Source organism: Leuciscus leuciscus (assembly GCF_965113295.1).
Source record: "Leuciscus leuciscus genome assembly, chromosome: 12".
In the NCBI taxonomy this organism is placed as follows: domain Eukaryota; kingdom Metazoa; phylum Chordata; class Actinopteri; order Cypriniformes; family Leuciscidae; genus Leuciscus; species Leuciscus leuciscus.
In genome coordinates, this window is record NC_138736.1 from 13298968 (window position 1) to 13320797 (window position 21830).

The window sequence follows — 21830 nt, forward strand, 5'->3', positions numbered from 1 at the left end:
ACGCAACCGCTGAGTGTTCCTCTAAAAACTATCCGATAGGAAACAGCGGACGCTACAAGAACTTGTATATCGAGAAGGAAATATAATCTCCTCTAATTTAAATTTAACTGTTCGCAGCTTTTTGATTTCTCACTCATTTGTGTTTCTAAGTCATACAAGAATTTAAAAACCTAAATATATCATTGGGAAAAATCAATGCCGTATCCGCAATATGTCTGCGCCCAGTGATAGCACACATCTAGTAAAGGTACCTTCCTTTTTATCTGTCATTTTCAAAATGCAGTTTTGCTCTGATCATAAGATTACGTGTGAATTCTGTAAAGGATGCCTTTCATAAAGTTGCAGTACGCATTTATTAATAATATTTTCATAAAGGCGAACTTTCATTGATTGCTTAAAGCACTATCAAAGACCTTTGATCCTGCATGTTTGTTTAATGTATTTTTGTTGTTGTTGTACCATTGTACTGAATGCTTTCTATATATATATACACACACACACACACACACACACACACACACACACACACACACCTATTTAATTATTTTTTTAAGTTTGAGTTTTTCATCTAATATTTATATTTGATCTCATTTCAGCTTTATTGCAGTGACCAAAATTGTTTTTTAATTGTAGTTAACAATAACAACACTGACTCCAAAGTACATGGCAAAAAAATACCATGGTGTCATGTCTAAAAAAATTTTACGAATTTTATTTTGTTTTATTACTCAAGAATTTAAATGTGATACACAAATTAAATCATTGTTTACAATTATTTAGTCTTTTTTTATTTATTTTTTTTTATTTTGTTTACAAGACAAATTTTGTTTGTCTTTTTACACTAGTTTCATGCTTAAGCGCTCCAGATTTCAGGACATGTGGAAGACTGTGCATGTGGTTTCACCCAGAATCTGGAGCAGAGATCTACAGAAAGCCTGGAGCACATGGGCTTGCAGACTCTGCTCTCAAACCCCATCCAACACACAGCCTTCACATCATCCCAGGACACAAGCTGAGAAAGCCAAACGCAGACGAGCACGGGAGAAGGCCATACTCAGTAGTGTGGGTTATTCATAATGAAATCAATGCACATTTCATATGGTTTAAAACCATTCAAGCCTTATAATCCTTTAACCCTTATAGGATGTGAATGATGTTGAACTGAGCTGGTCTGATAAAGAGAAAATAACCTACAATGAAGCACTCTTACCTGGAGAGAAGAAAGGTAACAATGCTTTTCCTCCTTCTCTTCATATTATTTATTGTATTACTGTGCATTGATGTTCTGAATGTTTTTTTCCACTGTTGGGGTTTATGTTTGACTAATGCAGTTACCGTATTATAGATGCCTATGCTATCATCCCTATCTCTGTAACTCTTCCAAACATCCTCTCTTTTAGACACCACTCTGCCCTTCCCACAATCCTACAGCCCAGAATATGTGGAGTTTGGCTGGTATCAGTGGTGGGAGAAACAGGGATTCTTCAGTCCTGAGCAGCATGTAAGGGAGCAGTTATAGCTTTGTTATAGTAGTTATATGCATTATTATCTTCTTCAATAATCTGTTAATCCAATAAAATAGTCTAAACTATAAACAATTTGTCTAAAGTATGTCTGAAACTTTTTATTACCAGCACTTCAACCAGTGTGTTTATTGCTTCTTTATGATGAATTCATATAAATGGATTTATTTAAAATAATGATTTATTTATTTATTCAGCAAGGGCGCATTAAATTGATCAAAAATTACAGCACAAACATTTATAAAGTTACAAAATATTTTTATTTCAAATAAATGCTAGAATCGTGGGGGAAAAAATGTATCGTGCTTTTCACAAAAATATTAAGCAGCACAACTGTTTTCAACTATTATGAAACAACTATTATATTTAACAAATGTTTCTTGAGCAGTAATTCAGCATATTAGAATGATTTCTGAAGGATTTTGTGACACTGAAGACTGGAGTAATGATGCTGAAAATTCAGCTTTACCATCACAGGATTAAATTAAATTTTTAAATATATTCAAATAGAAAACAGTTATTTTAAATTATAACAATATTTCACAAAATGAAATTTCTGATCAAATAAATGCAGGATTGGTGAGCATAAGCTGTGCCGACTTTGTTCTTTTAGTAGAGCGGATGTATTATTGCATGTTACATACTTTTTTGATATTTATTAGTGTTCTTAGTGTTTTTAACCAAGTTTTTTGTGTGTGTCTTATTCTTCAGAGTAAACAGCCCCATTCTGTTGATAAATATTTCTCCTTATGCATTCCACCCCCAAATGTGACCGGCACTTTACATCTCGGACACGCACTGACAGTGGCTATAGAAGATGCTTTGGCTCGCTGGTACCATTTTAAGAAACTCTTTGATTAATACTCAGTAACATAACATACATCAACAATATATATATTATACACAATAATATTGAATTCTGACAAAGTGTCCATTTATAGAGATCTTATATATATATACCATTCAAGCCTTATATATAAAATATAAGATCTCTGTAAAGGGACACTTTGTCGAGTTCAATATTATCTTGGATATTATAATATTTTGAAAAAAATATGATGTTCTCAATTCAGGCGACGGATGCAGGGCTACAAGGTGCTATGGGTTCCAGGCTGTGACCATGCTGGAATTGCAACACAGGTATCCCATCTCTACATCTGTTAATAATGCTGAGATTTCATTTTCTATGTGTATTAGCTGTTCAGAAAACTCTCTGTTGTGCCTGTGTGTGATAGTCTGTGGTGGAGAGGAAGCTGTTGAGGGAACAGGGGAAGTGCAGACAGGACTACAGTAGAGAGGAGTTCCTCAAACAGGTCTGGAGATGGAAAAATGAGTGAGTCTTTGTCTCTCCTTTTTTGTTGTCCTTCTTTTCTTTAAATATCTATATGGAAGCTTGTTTCTGCCACAGAATTGAAAGTATCTCACAATTATGAGGGAAGAAAATCAGAATTGCAAGTTATTAACTCGCAATTGTGAGAAAAAAAGTCAGAATTGCAAGTTAATATCTCACAATTGCAGAAAAAAAGTCAGAATTGCAAATTTATATCTCACAGTTTGCCAGATTGTGAGAAATAAAGTAAAAAAAAATATTCTTGCAATTTCAGACTTTATTACTCACAATTGCGAGTTTATATCTCACAATTCGGAGAAAAAAAAGTCTGAATTCCAAGTTTATATCTCACAGTTCGCGAGATTGTGAGAAATAAAGTTAAAAAGTTGTGAGAAATAAACTCGCAATTGAGTATCACAAAGTCTGAATTGCTAGAAAATATTTTTCTAAGAATTTCAAGTTTATATCTTGCAAATTCGGTCTTTATAACTCACAAAAAAAGTTTATATCTCATAATTCGGAGAAAAAACAAAGTCAGAATTATAAACTCGCAATTGCGAGAAAAAGTTAGAATTGCCAGTTTATATCTCACAGTTTGCAAGATCGTGAGAAATAAAGTCCAAAAACTGATTCTTGCAAATTAACACTTTATAATTAGCAATTGCATATTTATATCTCCCATCTGTGAGAAATAAACTCAATAAATTGAGTATCATAATATCTGAATTGCAAGAAATTTTTTTTTCTCAGAATTTCAAGTTTATATCTCATAATTCTGAGAAAAAAGGCCAGAATTTTGAGTTTATGTCTCACAATTGCTAGAAATAAAGTCATAATTGTGAGTTTTTATCTCTCAACTGCATGAAAAGTAAAAATTGTGAGATAAAACGCTGCAATTACCGTATTTTTTTATATCCGATTCCATAAATATCAGAGCCTTTCAGTGGTTCAGCGCCTGTTTATGGTACAATTGCTACTATTACATTATCCATTTCCATACAGTAACTCTTTAGGGACGTGTTTTTTAATTCAACTTAAATGTTTGGCCTTCTGTCTTTTCTTTTAAATGTTTTTTTTTTTTTTTTTTTTTTTTTTTTTTTTTTAACAGAAAAGGGGATGAGATTTATCATCAGCTGAGAAAACTAGGTGCATCTCTTGACTGGAGCAGAGCCTGTTTTACAATGGATCCGGTAATAAAAAGGACTTTCTCAGTTCACACATTGACTTTTTTTAGAATAGCATACTACTGTATCCCTGCAGTAAATAATATACTTAATATAAATAATATATGTTAATAATATACTATACATTCAGTTCACATAATGATACTTAATTACATTTAATTGCATTTAAACGAAAATATATTATAGATTACATTTATATTAAATACAATTAGCTGATCTTTAGAGGGCTTTTTTAGACCCGCTTAAACTGAACTTAAGTGCCCCATTGTTTGTAATATTATAACTACTTCTATTGTCTTTGAAATTTGGTTAAATTGTGCCGAATACACTGACAAGCATTAATGGTATATTAAAGTATACTGTACTTCAATCTCATTTCTATTGAAACGTGTATGCCATTTACTTAAATATGTTTGTAATATCACATTTGTTATGATTAAGCTGAATTGTAGTACATTTAAAATATATTAACTTTAAATGTAATATTGAATAATACAGTTACATTTATAATCAAGTACTTTACATGTGCTTAAGTATGTTAGTCAACACATCAAAATAAGTGTACTTTTATAATGCATGACAAAAGATTATTAAAACAAGTGGTTTAAAATGTACTTAAAAGTAAAACTTTTAATTTGACAGTAATACAAAGTACACTTTAGTCAATGTTGAAAGTGCGTACCATTTATTCCATTAATATAGTATCTGCAAGTACAGATTTGTTTAAAATATATTGTAACACTTTATTTTAAGGTGACGTTGTTACACATTACTACATGTATTTACCATAGTAATAACAGTAAATGATGCATAATTACAAGTAACTAACCTTAAACGTAACGCTATAGTAATTATATGTAGTTAATTAATATCACCCAGTACTTATTTGAGTACAAAGTAACTGTCACCTTAAAATAAAATGTAACCAAATATACTTTTAAGATTTGACGTACACATTCAATACAATTAAGCGCACTTCTTTTTCTTGAGGGTTTTCATTGTGACGAATGAACCAGGACTATTATCGACTGCAATTTTCATCCGTCTCAGGAGACATTTTGTCTACAAAAATTGTATTAAACGTTACATTTTTCTCTCTAGGGTTTCAGCAGTGCTGTAACTGAAGCTTTTGTCAGGTTGTGTGACTCTGGGCTCATCTATCGTTCCGAAGGTCTGGTCAACTGGAGCTGTGCGTTAGAGTCAGCCATCTCAGATATAGAGGTGCATCACTGGGCCAAACAATGTCTGACAACACTAGCAATGCCACACATTTCTTGTAGACTAAGGCATGGTTTGATGTGTTTAAGGTGGACTCAAAGGAGCTGTCTGGCAGGACTCTTCTGTCTGTTCCCGGCTATCAGCAGAAAGTGGAGTTTGGGATCATGGTTACATTTGCGTATCCTTTGGAGGGACAGGGTAAGTGGACTTGTTTCAGTTTGCTCCATTTCTTGAGATTTTGTTTTACCCCTTTAGTTCTAAGGTGTGGTTTATTTCTTTCTTTTATTTAGAAAGAGAGGTTGCCGTTTCAACCACTCGTCCAGAGACGATGCTGGGAGACGTGGCCATTGCTGTTCATCCTGATGACCCTCGATATAAAGTAAAGTTATAATGGTTTTCAAATGGATTTTCTTGTCAACTGTTCTTATGATAATTACTTATCATGGCTGTACTTGTGTTCGAATGAGATATTATTGTACTACATAGTGTGCTAATTTTCTGGGCTATTGTGACCTAGAATACTGAATATTTTCAGTTTACAACCAGAGCTCAAGCCCAAAATCTTCTTTTCTCTTCAGGATCTTCATGGCAAACTATGCAGGCATCCATTCACAGAGCGGTTATTGCCTATTGTCACTGACTCTATGGTGGATATGACATTTGGCACAGGTATTTCATTTGTTTATGCATGATATTTTTGGAGATGAGTGGTTCATTTTATTTGCTGGATAACTGGCTATTTTATTGTTAAATGGGCCCTTTCCACATTTCCAGGGTTCTCAGAAGAAGTTATGATAGTTGGATAAACTTCTATAGTGGTAAATGGGAGACGACAGCAAATATACATTTTTAATTCCCATTTGCTACAATAGCAAAAGAACAAATCTGTGATAGCGTTTTCCAAAAGAGACCTATAAATAAAATATAGAGAGACTATATATGACTTTATGATTCACGCCAAAGGAAAATCAGTTAATCAGTTAATATTGATGGAAAATTTGGAAAATTTTCACCTCGACTGTTCACATTGCAAAAAATCAGTTGAGAATACAGCCTCAAGGTGCAATCACTGTTACCGCTGTTCAGTGAATTTTTGTTGGAAATATACCGTCTTTTTAATAGGAATTCATGTGTCTTGAATTTCTTGTGAGGGTGAAATATTTCCGGATATGTCACATGGACCAACAGAAAGCTGCTTGGACTAAAAGTGACTTCTGTGTGAGCGGTGCTACATAACTACAGTGGACAATGGACATTTTTTGCCTGATAATCTGATGAAATTTTACTATAAAAATTTCAGCCCCAGTCTTTCAACTTTGCCTTCATAGGTGCTGTTAAATTGACACCAGCTCATGACCACACTGACTTCCTACTCTCTCAGAGACATTCACTCCCACACCTCACTGTGATTGGAGGAGATGGGACCATGACCTCAGTCTGTGGCCAATGGCTAGAGGTACAGAGATCATTTTATAATTTACCTTTACCAACCATTTATTCTCTATTGTGACGAATATCCGAGTGAGATGGCTTCTGGAACTAAAAAATGTTGGGCAGGACTTGATTTTGTCCATTGAAAATTGATTGAGTCATTGAATCGTTGTGGTTTGCTATTGCTGTGATGTCATGTGAGTGACAGGTTGTCCCACCTTCGCACCAGTAAACACATCATCAGAGAAGAAAAGAGATGTTGTTGCAAGAGGGAGGAGGGCAAGTTATTTAGTTTAAGGATTATGATGGATGATAAATCAAAATAATAATAATAATAATGTACACGGATAAATCATTTATGATAAACGCTGGAATATTCCATAAAAAAGTTGAATTGTGAATTTAGATTTTATGGTGACTTTGTCAGTTTGTCCTCAGAATTATTACACAACCACCTCATTACAATTATTGAATTATTGATCATGGGATAATTTTGGATGACTGTGATCATTGTGCACATTTGGGTTAATTTTATTTTCACTTCCTGTTTCACAGTCAAGGTTTAATCCGACCACCATAAATGTTAAAACCTATTAGCAAAATTGATCCCTTGTTTTTATTGCAAATAAATAATATCTACTGTATATTCTACTAATATGGGCAAAGACTTTTGGTATAATTTCAGTAATTATTTGATTATTTTTACTTATAGTACTTGTAGTATTTGAATTGTAGTATTTGTAGATAATTTGTTTCTTGTTACATATTTATAGATAAAAAAAAAAATTTGGTAACATTTTACTAAAGGTCCCATTATTTATTATTCGTTAATTCATTAACAAAAACTAACAATCAGCAATACATTTGTTACAGTATTTATTCATTTTGGAAACATTAGTTAATAAAATACTTTTGATTTTAAAAATGTATTAATAAATGTTGAGATTAACGTTAACTGTTTTTATCATTCATCAGCTGTAAAAAAAAAAAAGAAGAAAAAAAAGAAACATTCTGAAAGTGATTCCAAAGATATTGTTCCTCTCTGTCACTATTGTTATAGTTGTGGTGTTAACTTCCATATTCTCATAGAATAACAACGATTATTACAATTTTATGCATATAGTTATCGCTGTAGTTATCATCCTTGGTGTGAATGGGCTTTTAGTGCTCAGCTTTGATCTATATTATTCACACAATGAAACCTATTCAGTTTTGAGTGTTAGAGGCCTCTGAGAGAAACATAGCTTGCTGCAAGACTTTTTTTTTTTAAATAAAGGTCAAACTAGCAACTGGAGGCATCTACATGTGCATCTTCAGTATTACAGAGGTCAGTGAGGATCGTGAAACTGATGAACATATTGAAGGTTTGTTCACTGGAAAGACTTTGTAAAGGTCAAATAATCTGTACTGTAGAGCAGGCCTCTCTATATGCATTAACATATTGTATTACAGGAGGTCAGCGGGCTGTATGTATATTTCAATATCATGAAACTAACAAGTTTGAAAGGGCTCTGAGATCAACATATCCACAGTTCAGCCTTCTGGCTTGAGGAAAACTGGTCTAGAATGTTAAAGCATATTTGATTGTAATTATGCAGACCTGCAAACCTGTTACCAGTATCAACCCAAAGCCTAAATGTGCTTAAAAATCAATATTGAATATGCTAATTTATCGACTTCCTGAGAACAATTTTAAATTGAGAAAAAAATACGTTATTAATGTCAATGCTTAGGTTTCTCTGGGTTAAAATACTGCAAGAAGTAAAGAAATTATCACATAAAATATATTACTATTGTATAATATAATATCATATTTTATTATAATATAATATAATATAATTTTCTCAATGTTTAGATTATTTTGCACCCTCAGATTCCAGATTTTCAAATAGTTGTATCTCCGCCAAATATTATCCTATCCTAACAAACCATACATCAATGGAAAGCTTATTTATTCATTCATCAGCTGTCAGATGATGTATAAATCTCAATTTTAAAAAGAATTACCCATGTGACTGGTTTTGTGATCCAGGGTTACATATAATATAATATAATATAATATAATATAATATAATATAATATAATATAATATAATATAATATAATATAATATAATATAATATAATAATATTAGTAGTAATAATTGAGTTGACTGAGTTCCAAAAAGTAAAACTAAATTTGAAAGTGATCTTCTTTGAAAGATGATAGGGAAGTCACTGAAAATAAAATAACAATTAAATAATTCTTTGTATTTATATGCATTAGAATTAATCGCCAACAACAAATGAATGATAATGACAGCTTTAGCCTTAAGGTATCTCTATATTTGACGGAATGGATATTGAGGATGTAAAGTATGCTTCTGTCTTTTAGGGTGTTAAACGCTTTGATGCCAGGGAACGAGTAATTACTGCGCTGATGGAGAGGAATCTGTTCAGAGGAAAGAAGGATCATCCCATGTCATTACCAATCTGCAGGTAAACCACTGGAAATTTTTACCCCAAACCAGTAAATTCTTCAATCTTCTCACTTCTGAGATAATTACAGGCTGCTGAATTATCATCTGTCTATATTTCACCACATTTTTGTGTACTTATGCAGACTATTCCTTTAAAACATTTTTTGGCAGCTTTTTTATTATTATTTGACAAAAAAAATACCAGTAGTCTTTGACCTTATGTCCTGTCTTGATTTTATTCCTCCCACATAGCCGCTCTGGAGATGTCATTGAACCATTGCTGAAGAAACAGTGGTTTGTACGCTGTCAGGAAATGGGCAAAAAAGCAGTTCAAGTGAGTGAGTGTGTTTTAAATGTGTGGTTGCATTAGATATAAATTGTGCTGATATGCTAAACCACACAGTATGTGGGACGGATACAGTTTTTCAGCTATGTCTTAATAATTACACATTATTATAATAAGACTAATAACTAAATCACATTTATATATTTAATAATTTATATATTACTTATAGTTATATATATACTACCATTTAAAAGTTTAGTGTTAAGGTTGCATGATGCATTACATTTATCAAAACTGACAGTGAAGTCATTTATAATGTAACAATAGATAATTATTTGTTTCAAACAAATGCTGTTCTTTTTAACATCAAAGAATCATCAAAAGATTCATTGAAGAATCCTGAAAAAAATTAATCATGGTTTCCACAAAAATATAAAGCAGCATAACTGTTTTCAACATTGATTATAATTAGAAATGTTTCTTGAGAAGCATTTTAAAATATAGTAAAGCAGAAAATGGATGTAAAATATTTCACAATATTACTGTTTTGACTGTATTTTTGATCAAATAAATGCAGCCTTGGTGAGCATAAGCATACCTTCACCAAAGTAATCGAACAGTCATGTACATTTACAGTTAAAATGTCATAATTCTGGTTTTGTTTACATGGCCTTGAATTGACATGCTTGTGGTTTAATTCCTGTCCCTGTCAATAATCCCTCGAGCAATATCAAATGCATACATATTCCAAAAACATATTCCTGTTACTGGTCAATGATGGTGTACAAACCTTTAATTTGCGACTGAAATTTTATTTTTCTTTTGATGATTTTGTTAACTTACACACTGACATCCCATGTAAATACTCTTTTAGGCAGTGGAAGAAGGGGATCTACAGATAACTCCTCACTTTTATTCAAAAATGTGGAAGAGCTGGCTGTCCAACATCAGGTTAGCCTTATTATATCCACATTACATAGATCTTTCTTACATATGCAAAGCTTTATTTTTAAAATGGACTATTTTTTAGGTTGTCTGAATGTCTATTTGACTAGTTAGAGAGTGTAAAGGAGACTCTGTATAATTAGGCTGGTTTAGGGTCATGTCTATATGAACAGTTATACTCTTCTGGTAATATTCTTTCAATTACATGCTTGAATAAGATTTTTTATAACTTAATTTATATTTCCACCTTGCAGTGATTGGTGTATTTCCAGACAGCTTTGGTGGGGTCATCAGATTCCAGCCTATCGAGTGACTCTGCAAAACTCCAAGGACACAGAAGAGGTGGGGGGCTATCATAAAATCTGCATCTATAGCCCAAAGATGACCTTTAATGTACTTGCTCCACCATAATGTGTCCATGATTAGGCCTGATCATATTGTGTGAGGTTTTGACGAAAGCTTTGTTGAAAGGTTGTTGACTGTCTTGAGCAGGAGCAGTGGGTTTGGGGCAGGAATGCTGCAGAGGCTCGACATCGTGCGGCTGTGAAGTTTGGGGTGAATCCTGATGCCATCACACTCACACAGGGTGACTATCATAGAGTTGACATGAATCACACTTCTGTTTTGATGATTACTACTCATAACCTAGACTACTTTTTTCAAAAGTTTGGGGTCTTTTAAGATTTTGAAAGAAGCCTCTTAAATGCAGCCTTGCATTTATTTAATCAAAAATTTTGAAATATTATTATTATTTAAAAAGAACTGTTTTCTATTTTGTTATATTTTAAAATGTTATTTATTCTTGTTATAGAAAAGCAGATTTTTCAGCATCATTACTCCAGTCTTCAGTGTCACATGATCCTTCAGAAATCATTCTTATATGCTGATTTGCTGCACAAGGATCATTTTTTATTATTATCAAAGTTGAAAACAGTTGTGCTGAATATTTTTTTTGGAAACCATGATAGAGGATTATATGATGAATGGAATGTTAAAAGATTTTATTTTAGATAGAAATCTTTTGTAACATCATAAATGTCTTGCTGAATAAAAGTAATAGACCCAAACTTTTGAATGTTAATGTATATTTCAGTAATGGAAGAAATATTGCAGAACAGATATTAAGGAATGGCAACTCATTTGAGTTGTTGTTCCAAACCTGTATGATTTTTGTTCTTCCGTGGAGCTAAAAAAAGACATTTAGCAGAATATCCAAGCTGATCTTTTTCCTAAAATAAGGTGAATGGTCACCCAGGACTGTTTTTTTTTTTTTTTTTTTTTTGGCTATACAAGCCATAAAACAAGAACATACAAACAATTTCATGTAACATGTAACATAACATGTATCAGTATTTAACCCAAAAAAGAAAAAAAAGGTTTAGGCTGAAGCTGACAGCTTATAGCGCCTATCCTTCTCACTTAACATAACCAACAGACGTTTAATTTACTCTATAACATCATAGTATAACATAGAGTGCAAACAAACTCATGATTTATTTTACTTGAATCACCCACTTAATCTATAAACCTCCAATGTCTTTATTCTTAGAAGTCTCTTAAAACTACTAATGGTTTGACACATTTTCAATTCATCATCTAAATTGTTCCATACATTCACCCCCTTTATGGAGATGGTCATACATCTAATATTAGTTCTAACTTTCTTTTTTTTAAATATACCTCTTCCTTTTAATCTGTATTTACAATCCCTTTTTTCAAACATAACTAAGATTTTAATTGGCAGCAAATTATTATAAACTTTAAACATAATCTCTGCAATTTTATATTCTACCAAATCATAAAACTTAAATGTTTTTAGTTTAAGAAATAAATCATTGGTGTGATCTCTATATTTAGAATATGTAATGATCCTTACAGCCCTTTTCTGTAAAAGGAAAATTGAATGGGTATAAGTCTTATAAGTAGTTCCCCATATCTCCAAACAGTAGGTGATATATGGCAAAATTAATGAGGAATATAACATGTATAATACCTGTTTATTCAACAATCCCTTAATTTTATTTAGTATTGCTATTGATTTAGATATTTTCATTTTAACAAAATTAACATGCCTCTTCCATCCCAATTTACAATCAAGTATAACACCCAAAAATGTTGTTTCCTCTACTCTCTCTATTTCCCCTTGACCAATTCTTACTTTTATCTCCTGTACCTTGCAATTTGCCCCAAATCATAAACTTAGTTAACTGTCAAGCCCCAGTGACAAAAAGTACCTTCAAATTTGTTTGTATGACTCATGCTTTATATAGTCCTCTGTCAGCTTTGTGTGAAAAGAAAACAAATGTAAATTATTTACTGAAAGTTAAATAATTCATTGATATTTTTTTATTTTCAGACACAAGCTTTTAAATCTCGTTCACGTTCACACATATTAAAATGTCACATCAGGTTTGTCCTCAGTAATGCGTTTTTGTATACAGCTGATCGCGACACCCCTAATTTGAATATGCATTTATTCAAATCACATGAATGAAATTTGAGAGTTTTTAGTCAACAAATTAAACTCTGATCACACAAATCTGTCATATGGCGTCAGAAGACATGAAATATATTAATTTGGGCTACTCTTATGATACATTATATTATAGCACTAATGTGCGGCCTCAGGCGTGCACATATCAACTATTTTACAATGACTGCAAATGTGACTTTTAGAGTCAGAATTATTCGTTTTGTAAGGCTGATCTTAAAACTGATTACTTGCTCACAAATCAACCACGTGTCTGTTTGTTTCAGACCCAGATGTGCTGGATACTTGGTTCTCTTCTGGTCTCTTTCCATTTGCAATGCTTGGCTGGCCTGAGCAGGTTCATTTTATAGTCCATTTTTCTCTCACCGTCATGAAAAAACAAGAACACCTATATTTTAATATGTGGAGATGAACATGCTTTGATCTGACTCTCTATTCTCAGACAGAGGACCTAAACCAATTCTACCCCAATTCCATTCTGGAAACAGGAAGTGACCTCATCTTTTTCTGGGTGGCGAGGATGGTGATGCTGGGCAGAGAGCTGACAGGCCAGCTGCCCTTTAAACAGGTTGTTGATGGCTTATTGCTGAGCTCATAACTCTAAATGTCATATCGTAAGGTTGGCAGGAATTGGAAATTTTATATTGCGATGTGCGTCATATACCAAAAGTATCCAAAATGTCACTGAGAAATGTTACCATCTATTTTGCCATCAAAAATGTCTTAAAAGTTTAGTGCAGCTCTGACTCTTTTATTGCTCTTTCTCTCACTTCTCCATCACTGTGTGAAACAGGTGCTCTTTCACTCTCTGGTGAGAGATAAATATGGGCGGAAGATGAGTAAATCTTTAGGAAATGTCATTGACCCTCTTGATGTCATCTCAGGGATTTCTTTGGAGGTATACACACATACTCAATCTCAGCCTGAAGGCCTATTTCAACCACGTGCAAAACATATATTGATGTTAAGATGTTATATTGATGCATTTACTTTTGAAACTGGAAATTGTGGGTGTTGTGAATCAAACGGCTTATCTTCATTTTTAATGGGGACCTATTATGCCCTTTTTCAAAGTCTTGATTTTGTTTTTGGGGTCTATTAGAATAGGTTTTCAATGTTCAAAAAATACTCTCTTTCCAGTCTGTCAGTAACGCTCTGTTTAGTTCTTGTCTCTATGAAGCCCCTCCTTCGAAAAGCACAGTGTGCTCTGATTGGTCGGCTAGACCAGTGTGTTGTGATTAGTCAACCACTTCGCTCAATTAAAAGGAAAACGGAAAATAATAGCTGATTCAAAATATTAATAAAAACTATTGTAATATCTCATTAATACATACATAATTTACTACTTGTTATTGCTAGTCAATTACAGGTTGTATTAGTGGGAGGGGCTTTCTTATACTGGAGAGCATTTAATTGGATAAAAATGCCTGTGTGCGATGAGTCATAAATAAACTTGGTCCATGTCTCTGGAAGGCAAATGTTAAATGATTATGTCTGCAAAAATTGTATTTAGTCTGCTTTTACAGTAGGAGTGTGCTAATACATGGATGGCCTCGAAACTAATACTAGGGATGCACAATACAGCTGTACCGATATCAAAGATTGTTTTAGTTTATACATATTGGATATTTAATTGTGCATTCTCATTTTTACATTTTTATTTTTACATTTAATTTACCTTTGCCATCATTTAAAACATTTGAAGTTAATCTTTAGAAACACAAATAATTTATCAACACTGTAAAATCTTTTGCAAATCTCAGAATAAATATCAATTTTCATACTGTATATGATAACGTTGTGATTCCTAAATTCACTTGTAGCATTTAAATGATTGATTTGTCTTTTTTTCTTTAAAAAATAATTAGACAAAATTGTATTTCATTTTAATATTAGCCATTTATTGGTAATTAGCCATAACATGAAAATAACTATTGGCTCATGATATCGGCCGGAATTTTAATATTAGTGGATCCCTAACTAAAAAACATCTAGAAAACTAACTAGAAAACTAATTTTACAGAGAATTTTATAAATAATTGTCTTTATATTCTGTGAGAATAGACCAGTGTTGTAAATGTTAACTAAAACTATTTAAAATATTTTCATTAATCAAAATAAAGGTAATAATAATAACAAAATATAATTTAGATGAAAAGCGTACACTTAAAAAGTTTAGTTGCCTTGTCAACTAACTGAAAAGAAATAAGTTTAAATTGCAATACTAAAATTACTTAAACTTAAAAAATAAATTAAAGCTAAAGAGAAAAATGACAAAAACACAATAAAATTACTAAAACTCAGTTGAAAATAAAAACTGAAAATGTAAAAAATAAAAGATAATTCAAAACTAGCTTTTAGTGTATAAATAATATACAAATATCACTGGAATATATTTGGGAAAAAATGTCTTGGCAGATTTTTCTTATACATAAGTGTAGTTTCATAGCATTACACTTGATTTAAAAAAAACTTTTAAAGCCCTTTCTATGCCTGTGTTTTTTTCTCCTTTCCCTTTTTAGTTCCTACAAACACTAAATTCTCATTATATTAATGAATATAACAAGACTTTGTACAGCTGGCAGTGAACAGCTATCAGTCAGATGTCTTCAATAGGCCTCAGGGCAGAACTGACTCATTTTGAAAGCACAGCCAATCCATTGTGAAATCTTAATATTTGAAACAGCTAATGTTCTAATCACCATTTATTCATGAGGACTTCATTTTCTTGTCAGTCACATTCTGGTTTGATCTCTGTAGAGACTTCAAGAGAAAGTTAAAGAAGGAAACTTGGATCCGAGAGAAAGCGTTGTTGCCATGGAGGCTCAGGTCAGTGCGAGGCTCTCTCTATTCCAGTGATCCAGTCGTTCCCAACTGAGCAGGTTCACCTCATTTCCTGTCCTTTCCACAGAAAAAAGATTTCCCTAAAGGGATTCCAGAGTGCGGGACAGACGCTTTGAGGTTTGCTCTCTGCTCTTATAAAGCCCAGGGTAAGTCGCCCTCATTACAGAGTCCAGTAATCAAACCATACGATCAGAAATACCCAGAGGTCCTCACTCCCTACGCTGATGTTTTGTTCAAATCCTGTCTCAGGAGAGGACATCAGCCTGTCTGTGTCTCATGTGCTGAGCTGTAGACATTTCTGTAATAAGATGTGGCAGGCGGTGCGCTTCACCCTCGCCACGTTGCATGATGCAAGTTTACCGACATCATTAGCAGAGGTACGACAGCAAATATTTATAACAATAAAACAACCCGTCGAATCTCAGACGGATCCAGCTCACTGCATAATACCAACATGATTTAATGATCTTCATCCTACTGTTCTGAATTTATGTTCTGATGAAGAAAATGCTTTATCTCATGCTGAACCTCCTCTATGCTGTTTCACATTCTTTCTTCTGCTTTCATTCGGTTTAATGAGATTAAATCATAAAGGAAGAAGAACAGTGCCAGTGCTAAATTACTTGTGGGAGCAAATGGCAGAAAATCCATTTGAAGGATGAAGTGACAGATCTTCACTGAGATTATCAGTTGATAACTGTGTTTCCTCCACAGTGTGATTATGTCGGTTAGAAAATCTACTGGCAGCCTGTTATAGTGCACATTTTGCGTTAAGGGAATTTTGAGAAAATATTAAGTGAAAGAATTGAGTATTTTTGCGAATTCTTTATTTGCTGTGATTTTATTTTTTAATGCATATACTACCGTTTAAAAGTTTGGGGTCAGTAAGATTTTTTTTTTTTTAAGGAATTAATACTTTAATTCGGCTAGGATGCATTAAATTGATCAAAAGTGACAATAGGGAGATTTATAATGTTACAAAAGATTTAAATTTCAAATTTCTGTTCTCTCTTAATAAACAAATCCTGAAAAAAATGCATCATGGTATCTACAAAAATATTAAGCAGCACAAGTTTTCAACATTGAAAATAATAAGAAATGTTTCTTGAGCAGCGAATGAGCATATGATTTCTGAAGGATCGTGTGACACTAAAGACTGAGTAATGATGCTGAAAATTCAGCTTTAACATCACAGGTATAAATTACATTTTCAAGTATAGTTGAATTTTCTAAAAAATTCTGAGATTTCTTTCAAAAACATTAAAAACATTTTGTAACAGTACTGTAAATTCAGTCTGAAATTTGACTGAATCTGGAGATCCTAAATACCGGCATTGAAAAACTACTAATATTGATTTGAAATGTTTTTCTCAATTTGTCTCTCAGACCTATCCTCTATCCAGCATGGACAGGTGGATATGTTCGCGTCTCTACAGCACAGTTCAGCAGTGTGAGCAGGGTTTCGAGAGCTTCGAGCTCCACACGGTCACGTCTGCACTGCACTCTTTCTGGCTCCACAGTCTGTGTGACGTCTATCTGGTGAGTATGATCTGCACTGCAGTGCTGTCATGATCTGATGGATCTTACGATCATTGATTGAGTTTCCTCCCTAAACTGGCTTTTTTGTTCTTCTCTGACTCCTTCAGGAAAGCATCAAGCCGGTGTTGAAATGTGAAGGCTCTGATAGTGAGGAACAGAGAGTTCGAGAAAGGCAGGTGGCCACGTCTGTGTTGTATCACAGCGTGTCCGTCTGTCTCGCTCTCCTCTCGCCCTTTATGCCGTTCCTCACAGAGGAGATGTGGCAGAGACTCGTACCTTACGGTGACTCTGACGGGACCTCTACCAGCCTGTGTGTGCAGCCCTACCCAAAGACCTCACAGCTGGTGAGCCAGTCAGAAACACAAACACTACACCTGCTCCCTGACTGAGAACATGCAGTTCTCTTTTTGACACAAAACAACTCTTTTCAATCTCCTTCACCATAGGAGCACTGGTACTTTCCCAAGGAGGAAGCAGACTTCTCTTTGGTACAGGAAGTTGTCAGAGTGGCGAGGTTACTGAGGGCGCAGTGCCAGCTGACAAAGGAAAGACCTGACTGTGAGAAAATCTCAGGTTTTTTTACTTCACGCTAATGTTTTAGTTTTGGTTGCAAAGGCAAGTATCACTACTGCAAAACGTTTAAGTAATATTTGAATATTATTTTATATACTCTTATAGCATGTATTAATATTTTGAATTAACATTATATTATATTATATTATATTATATTATATTATATTATATTATATTATATTATATTATATTATATTATATTATATTTTCAGTCAGGGTTATTATTGTTGACTAAAACATAAACCATAAAAAAAAAACATTTTGTTTCTTGATATAAAATAAATTGTTAACTGAAATAAAATAAAATGTTAAAATAAACCTTAAACTTGTTTTATTTCAGCTAGTTGCCAAGAAAACATTTCTCATTTTATTTATTTTAACTTGATTTACTAAAATGAAAAACTGAAATAAATATTAGGAAAAGCTATAGACGTATAAAACTATATAACTAATTCAAACTTTTAATCAGATCTATAATAGTCTCTCAATGATACTAAATTAACACAGTTAATGAGTTAATTGTGAGTTAATTGGACCCCCTTTTGCCTTCAGAACTACCTTAATTCTTTGAGGCATTGATTCAACAAGGTTCTGGAAACATTCCTCAGAGATTGATGGTCAATATTGACATGACAGCATCACACAGTTGCTGCAGATTTGTCGGCTGCACATTCATGATGCGAATCTCCCATTACATTACATCCCAAATGTGCTCTATTGGACTGAGATCTGGTGACTGTGGAGGTCATCTGAGTATAGTGAACTCATTGTCATGTTCAAGAAACCAGTTTGAGATGATTTGAGCTTTGTGACATGCGTTATCCTGCTGGAAGTAGCCATCAGAAGATGTACACTGTGGTCATAAAGGGATGGACATGGTCAGCAACAATACTCAGGTAGGCTGTGACGTTTAAACAATGCTCAATTGGTAAGAGGCCCAAAGTGTGCCAAGAAAATATCCAACACACCATTAAACCACCACCAGCAGCCTGAACAGTTGATACAAGGAGGGATGGATCCATGCTTATGTTGTTTATGCCAAATTCTGATCCTACCATCTGAAAGACTCGTCAGACCAGGCAACTTTTTTCCCAGTCTTCTATTGTCCAATTTTGGTGAGCCTGTGTAAATAGTAGCCTCAGTTTTTGGTGCCCGACGGGCTGGTCTGAGTATTTCAGAAACTGTTGATCTACTGGGATTTTCACACACAACCAGCTCTAGAGTTTACAGAGAATGGTCTGAAAAAGAGAAAATATCCAGCGAGTGGCAGTTCTGTGAGTGAAAATGCCTTGTTGATGCCAGAGGTCAGAGGAGAATGGCCAGACTGGTTCGAGCTGATAGAAAAGCAGCAGTAACTCAAATAACCACTCGCTACAACTGAGGTATGAAGAAAAGCTTATCTGAATGCACAACACGTCGAACCTTGAAGCAGAGGGGCTACAGCCACTGAAGAACACACCGGGTGCCACTCCTGTCAGCTAAGAACAGGAAACCATGTTACGTTCAAAGTCACTTAAATCACCTTTCTTCCCCATTCTGATGTTCAGTTTGAACTTCAGCAGATCATCTTGACCATGTCTATTTGCCTAAATGCATTCAGTTGCTGCCATGTGATTTGCTGTTTAGATATTCGCATTAGCATGCAATTGAACAAGTGTACCTAATATAGTGGCCGGTTAGTGTATAGTAGATTCAATCTTTCGTCATGTGATCTATAATAGTTGTGTCTTCTAGTGTGGGCAGTGTGTGGACCAGATCAGGCTGAGACTCTTCTCCACTTCAGATCTGCTATCTGCACGCTGGGCCGAATCTCAGCGCTTCATCTGCACTGTCCAGAGGGAGGTTTCGCTGACTCCCCTCCACCTAAGGCCAGTGCTGTAGGGGTGGTGGATCATTCCATCTGCTTGCATCTCAGTGTTCAGGTAATGCAGAGTAAGATTTTCCTTTCTAAAGTAAGGATGCTTCTATATATACACACTGCTGATGTCTCATTCTTTCTCTGTCAATGTAGAATGGTATTAATGCTGACAAACAGAGAGCTCTTCTCTCTCAGCGCAGAGAAAAGCTGGCTTCCAAACTCAAGCAAGCCCTCGCTCGGACATACGTGCCCAACTACAAAGAAAAAGTACCTGATAAAGTCAGAAAAGAGACAGAGAATAAGGTGAGTACAGAGGATAATGGGAAGTTTTACCTCACAAAATCTGTACAGACCATCTTACACAATGAAGCCTATTGTAGGACCTTTTCTTTTTTGCATTGTGACATTATTTTGTCATTATAATGATGCAAACAATTATAATTTATTTTAATCGTAAAAATCATCATGCAATCATAATGTACATCATGATAATATTTGTTGTATTAAATGTAATCTAAATATTATTTTTTTTGTATTAATCTAATGACAATTTGGAAGACTTCATTGGTAATTCCTTTCAGTTCCAGAGGTTAAATATGACATGGATTTTCTTTGTAAGATTCATCCACCTCTACGTGAGAAAGATATTTTAAAACCAAATTTAAATAGCTAGTCATCCGGATTTCTATGTTACTTGAAATGCATGAGGTTTCCTTGCAAGCCTCATTGCACACTGTTTTCACACACTGTTGAAATTCCATTTTCAACAGAAAACATTTTTTATTTTGTGTTATTAAAGTTCAATATGAGATTATGCACATGTATTTATGTGCTTTAAAATGTTTATGCATGCACTTCATGCTTCATTCTGTATATCCCGTGAGAAATCTACATTCTTGTCAATAGAATAATATAAACAGCTGAATAAGGAGCTTGCATGCATTTTTTGTGTGTTCTAAAATAACCAGATCACAGCTACGGAGAAGGAGCTGAAGAACATTGAGGACCAACTTTTGGCTTTGGAAGAAATAAGGAAAGAAGTCTAAAACAAATACTAAAGCCATCCAATAACCAGATGGAAAGAATACTTTTTTTCTTTTAGTAAATCTGATAAAGATGCCTTGAAACAGACAATGAGTCACTGCTTTATTCAACAACAACAACAAAAAAATGGCTGGTGCATATTTATTATGTTGGTTTCGATATAACATTAATGTAAAATAAATTATTTACCAAATAACACAATTTGTGATTCATTTTACTTTTGTGTACCTTTTTTTCATTGTATCAAATTCTGTGAAAGACATAAGAAGACTCACAAAACAGGTTGTTCAAGATTCATTTCATTTTTTGTAAATAAACACCTAATCTATGCTTTATTAATTAACCAGTTCTATGCTCTGCCTATAGACATGAAGGAAAAAACTAGTCTGAAAGGTACATTGCTGGTGAATGTGATCTATTTATATAAACAGCCTGTTTTAGGACCATTAGGCTATATTATTTTATGTTATACAATCTTATACATTATGCTTATGTATGTATGTATGTATGCATGCATTACTACTATTACTATCATACAAGATATGGTATTACGCCTTTACTCTTTCCATTCAAAATTTAACCACCAACATCCATCTTAACCTGTATTTGTAATGTATGTAATAACCGATGTATCTTCACTTCAGTAAAACCATTTAAATGATTGTCAAAAAAAATTCACAATTTTAGATTTTTGCAGTTTGGTTACATTTTTATAACAATAACATTATCTCAAGTTATGCATTTATATTACATACTGACCTTATCAAACACAAGCATGTTTCAAAACAAGACAATTCTGTGTGTTGGCTGTAGGTGTCGTCATTGTTGATTGTGTCATTGTTGCCTAAGTATCTCAGCAGGGAACTCTTCTTCATCATTCATATGTTCCCTATGCATATGCATTCTCATCTAGGTCATACTCCGTGTTGTTCTCAATTTAATGATTCCTTCTAATCTACCATATTTGTTTTATGACAGTCAAAATGGTGAAAAAGACCAAACACCAAATGCACGGTTAAATAGTCAAATATTTCTACATCATGGTAGTATTTGTTGCACTACCTTTAACCCTTATGTTGCTGGTCAATTTGACTGATTTTGAAATAC

At 33.6% G+C, this 21830-nt stretch overlaps 1 protein-coding gene across 2 annotated transcripts; it reads left to right on the forward strand.

The window, feature by feature from the left end:
- The first annotated feature begins 19 nt into the window (after nucleotides 1-19).
- vars2 (valyl-tRNA synthetase 2, mitochondrial) lies at nucleotides 20-20924 on the forward strand. Of its 2 annotated transcripts, none has more exons than XM_082185287.1 (30): nucleotides 20-247; nucleotides 846-1062; nucleotides 1144-1225; nucleotides 1401-1501; nucleotides 2235-2356; nucleotides 2597-2663; nucleotides 2759-2856; nucleotides 3962-4043; nucleotides 5139-5258; nucleotides 5345-5453; nucleotides 5546-5634; nucleotides 5834-5924; nucleotides 6584-6711; nucleotides 9059-9162; nucleotides 9396-9477; nucleotides 10304-10380; nucleotides 10629-10716; nucleotides 10846-10960; nucleotides 13132-13202; nucleotides 13308-13433; nucleotides 13659-13763; nucleotides 15626-15694; nucleotides 15777-15855; nucleotides 15959-16086; nucleotides 17096-17248; nucleotides 17356-17592; nucleotides 17695-17806; nucleotides 19556-19743; nucleotides 19833-19982; nucleotides 20648-20924. In XM_082185287.1, exons 2-30 carry the CDS (start codon nucleotides 850-852, stop codon nucleotides 20723-20725), a joined length of 3264 nt encoding a protein of 1087 aa, XP_082041413.1. In that variant the 5' UTR covers nucleotides 20-247; nucleotides 846-849; the 3' UTR covers nucleotides 20726-20924. The 2 variants fall into 2 exon arrangements, with proteins under 2 accessions (XP_082041413.1, XP_082041414.1); XM_082185288.1 differs by having other exon boundaries at nucleotides 10867-10960.
- The last annotated feature ends 906 nt before the right edge of the window (nucleotides 20925-21830 follow it).

Bases quoted from the DNA above. Each gene is read 5' to 3' on its own strand.
- vars2 (XM_082185287.1), top strand. From the start codon at position 850: ATGCTTAAGCGCTCCAGATTTCAGGACATGTGGAAGACTGTGCATGTG. The intron at 2,357-2,596 runs GTACCATTTTAA...TTCTCAATTCAG, and splicing joins GAAGATGCTTTGGCTCGCTG to GCGACGGATGCAGGGCTACA. The intron at 15,695-15,776 runs GTCAGTGCGAGG...TCCTTTCCACAG, and splicing joins TTGTTGCCATGGAGGCTCAG to AAAAAAGATTTCCCTAAAGG.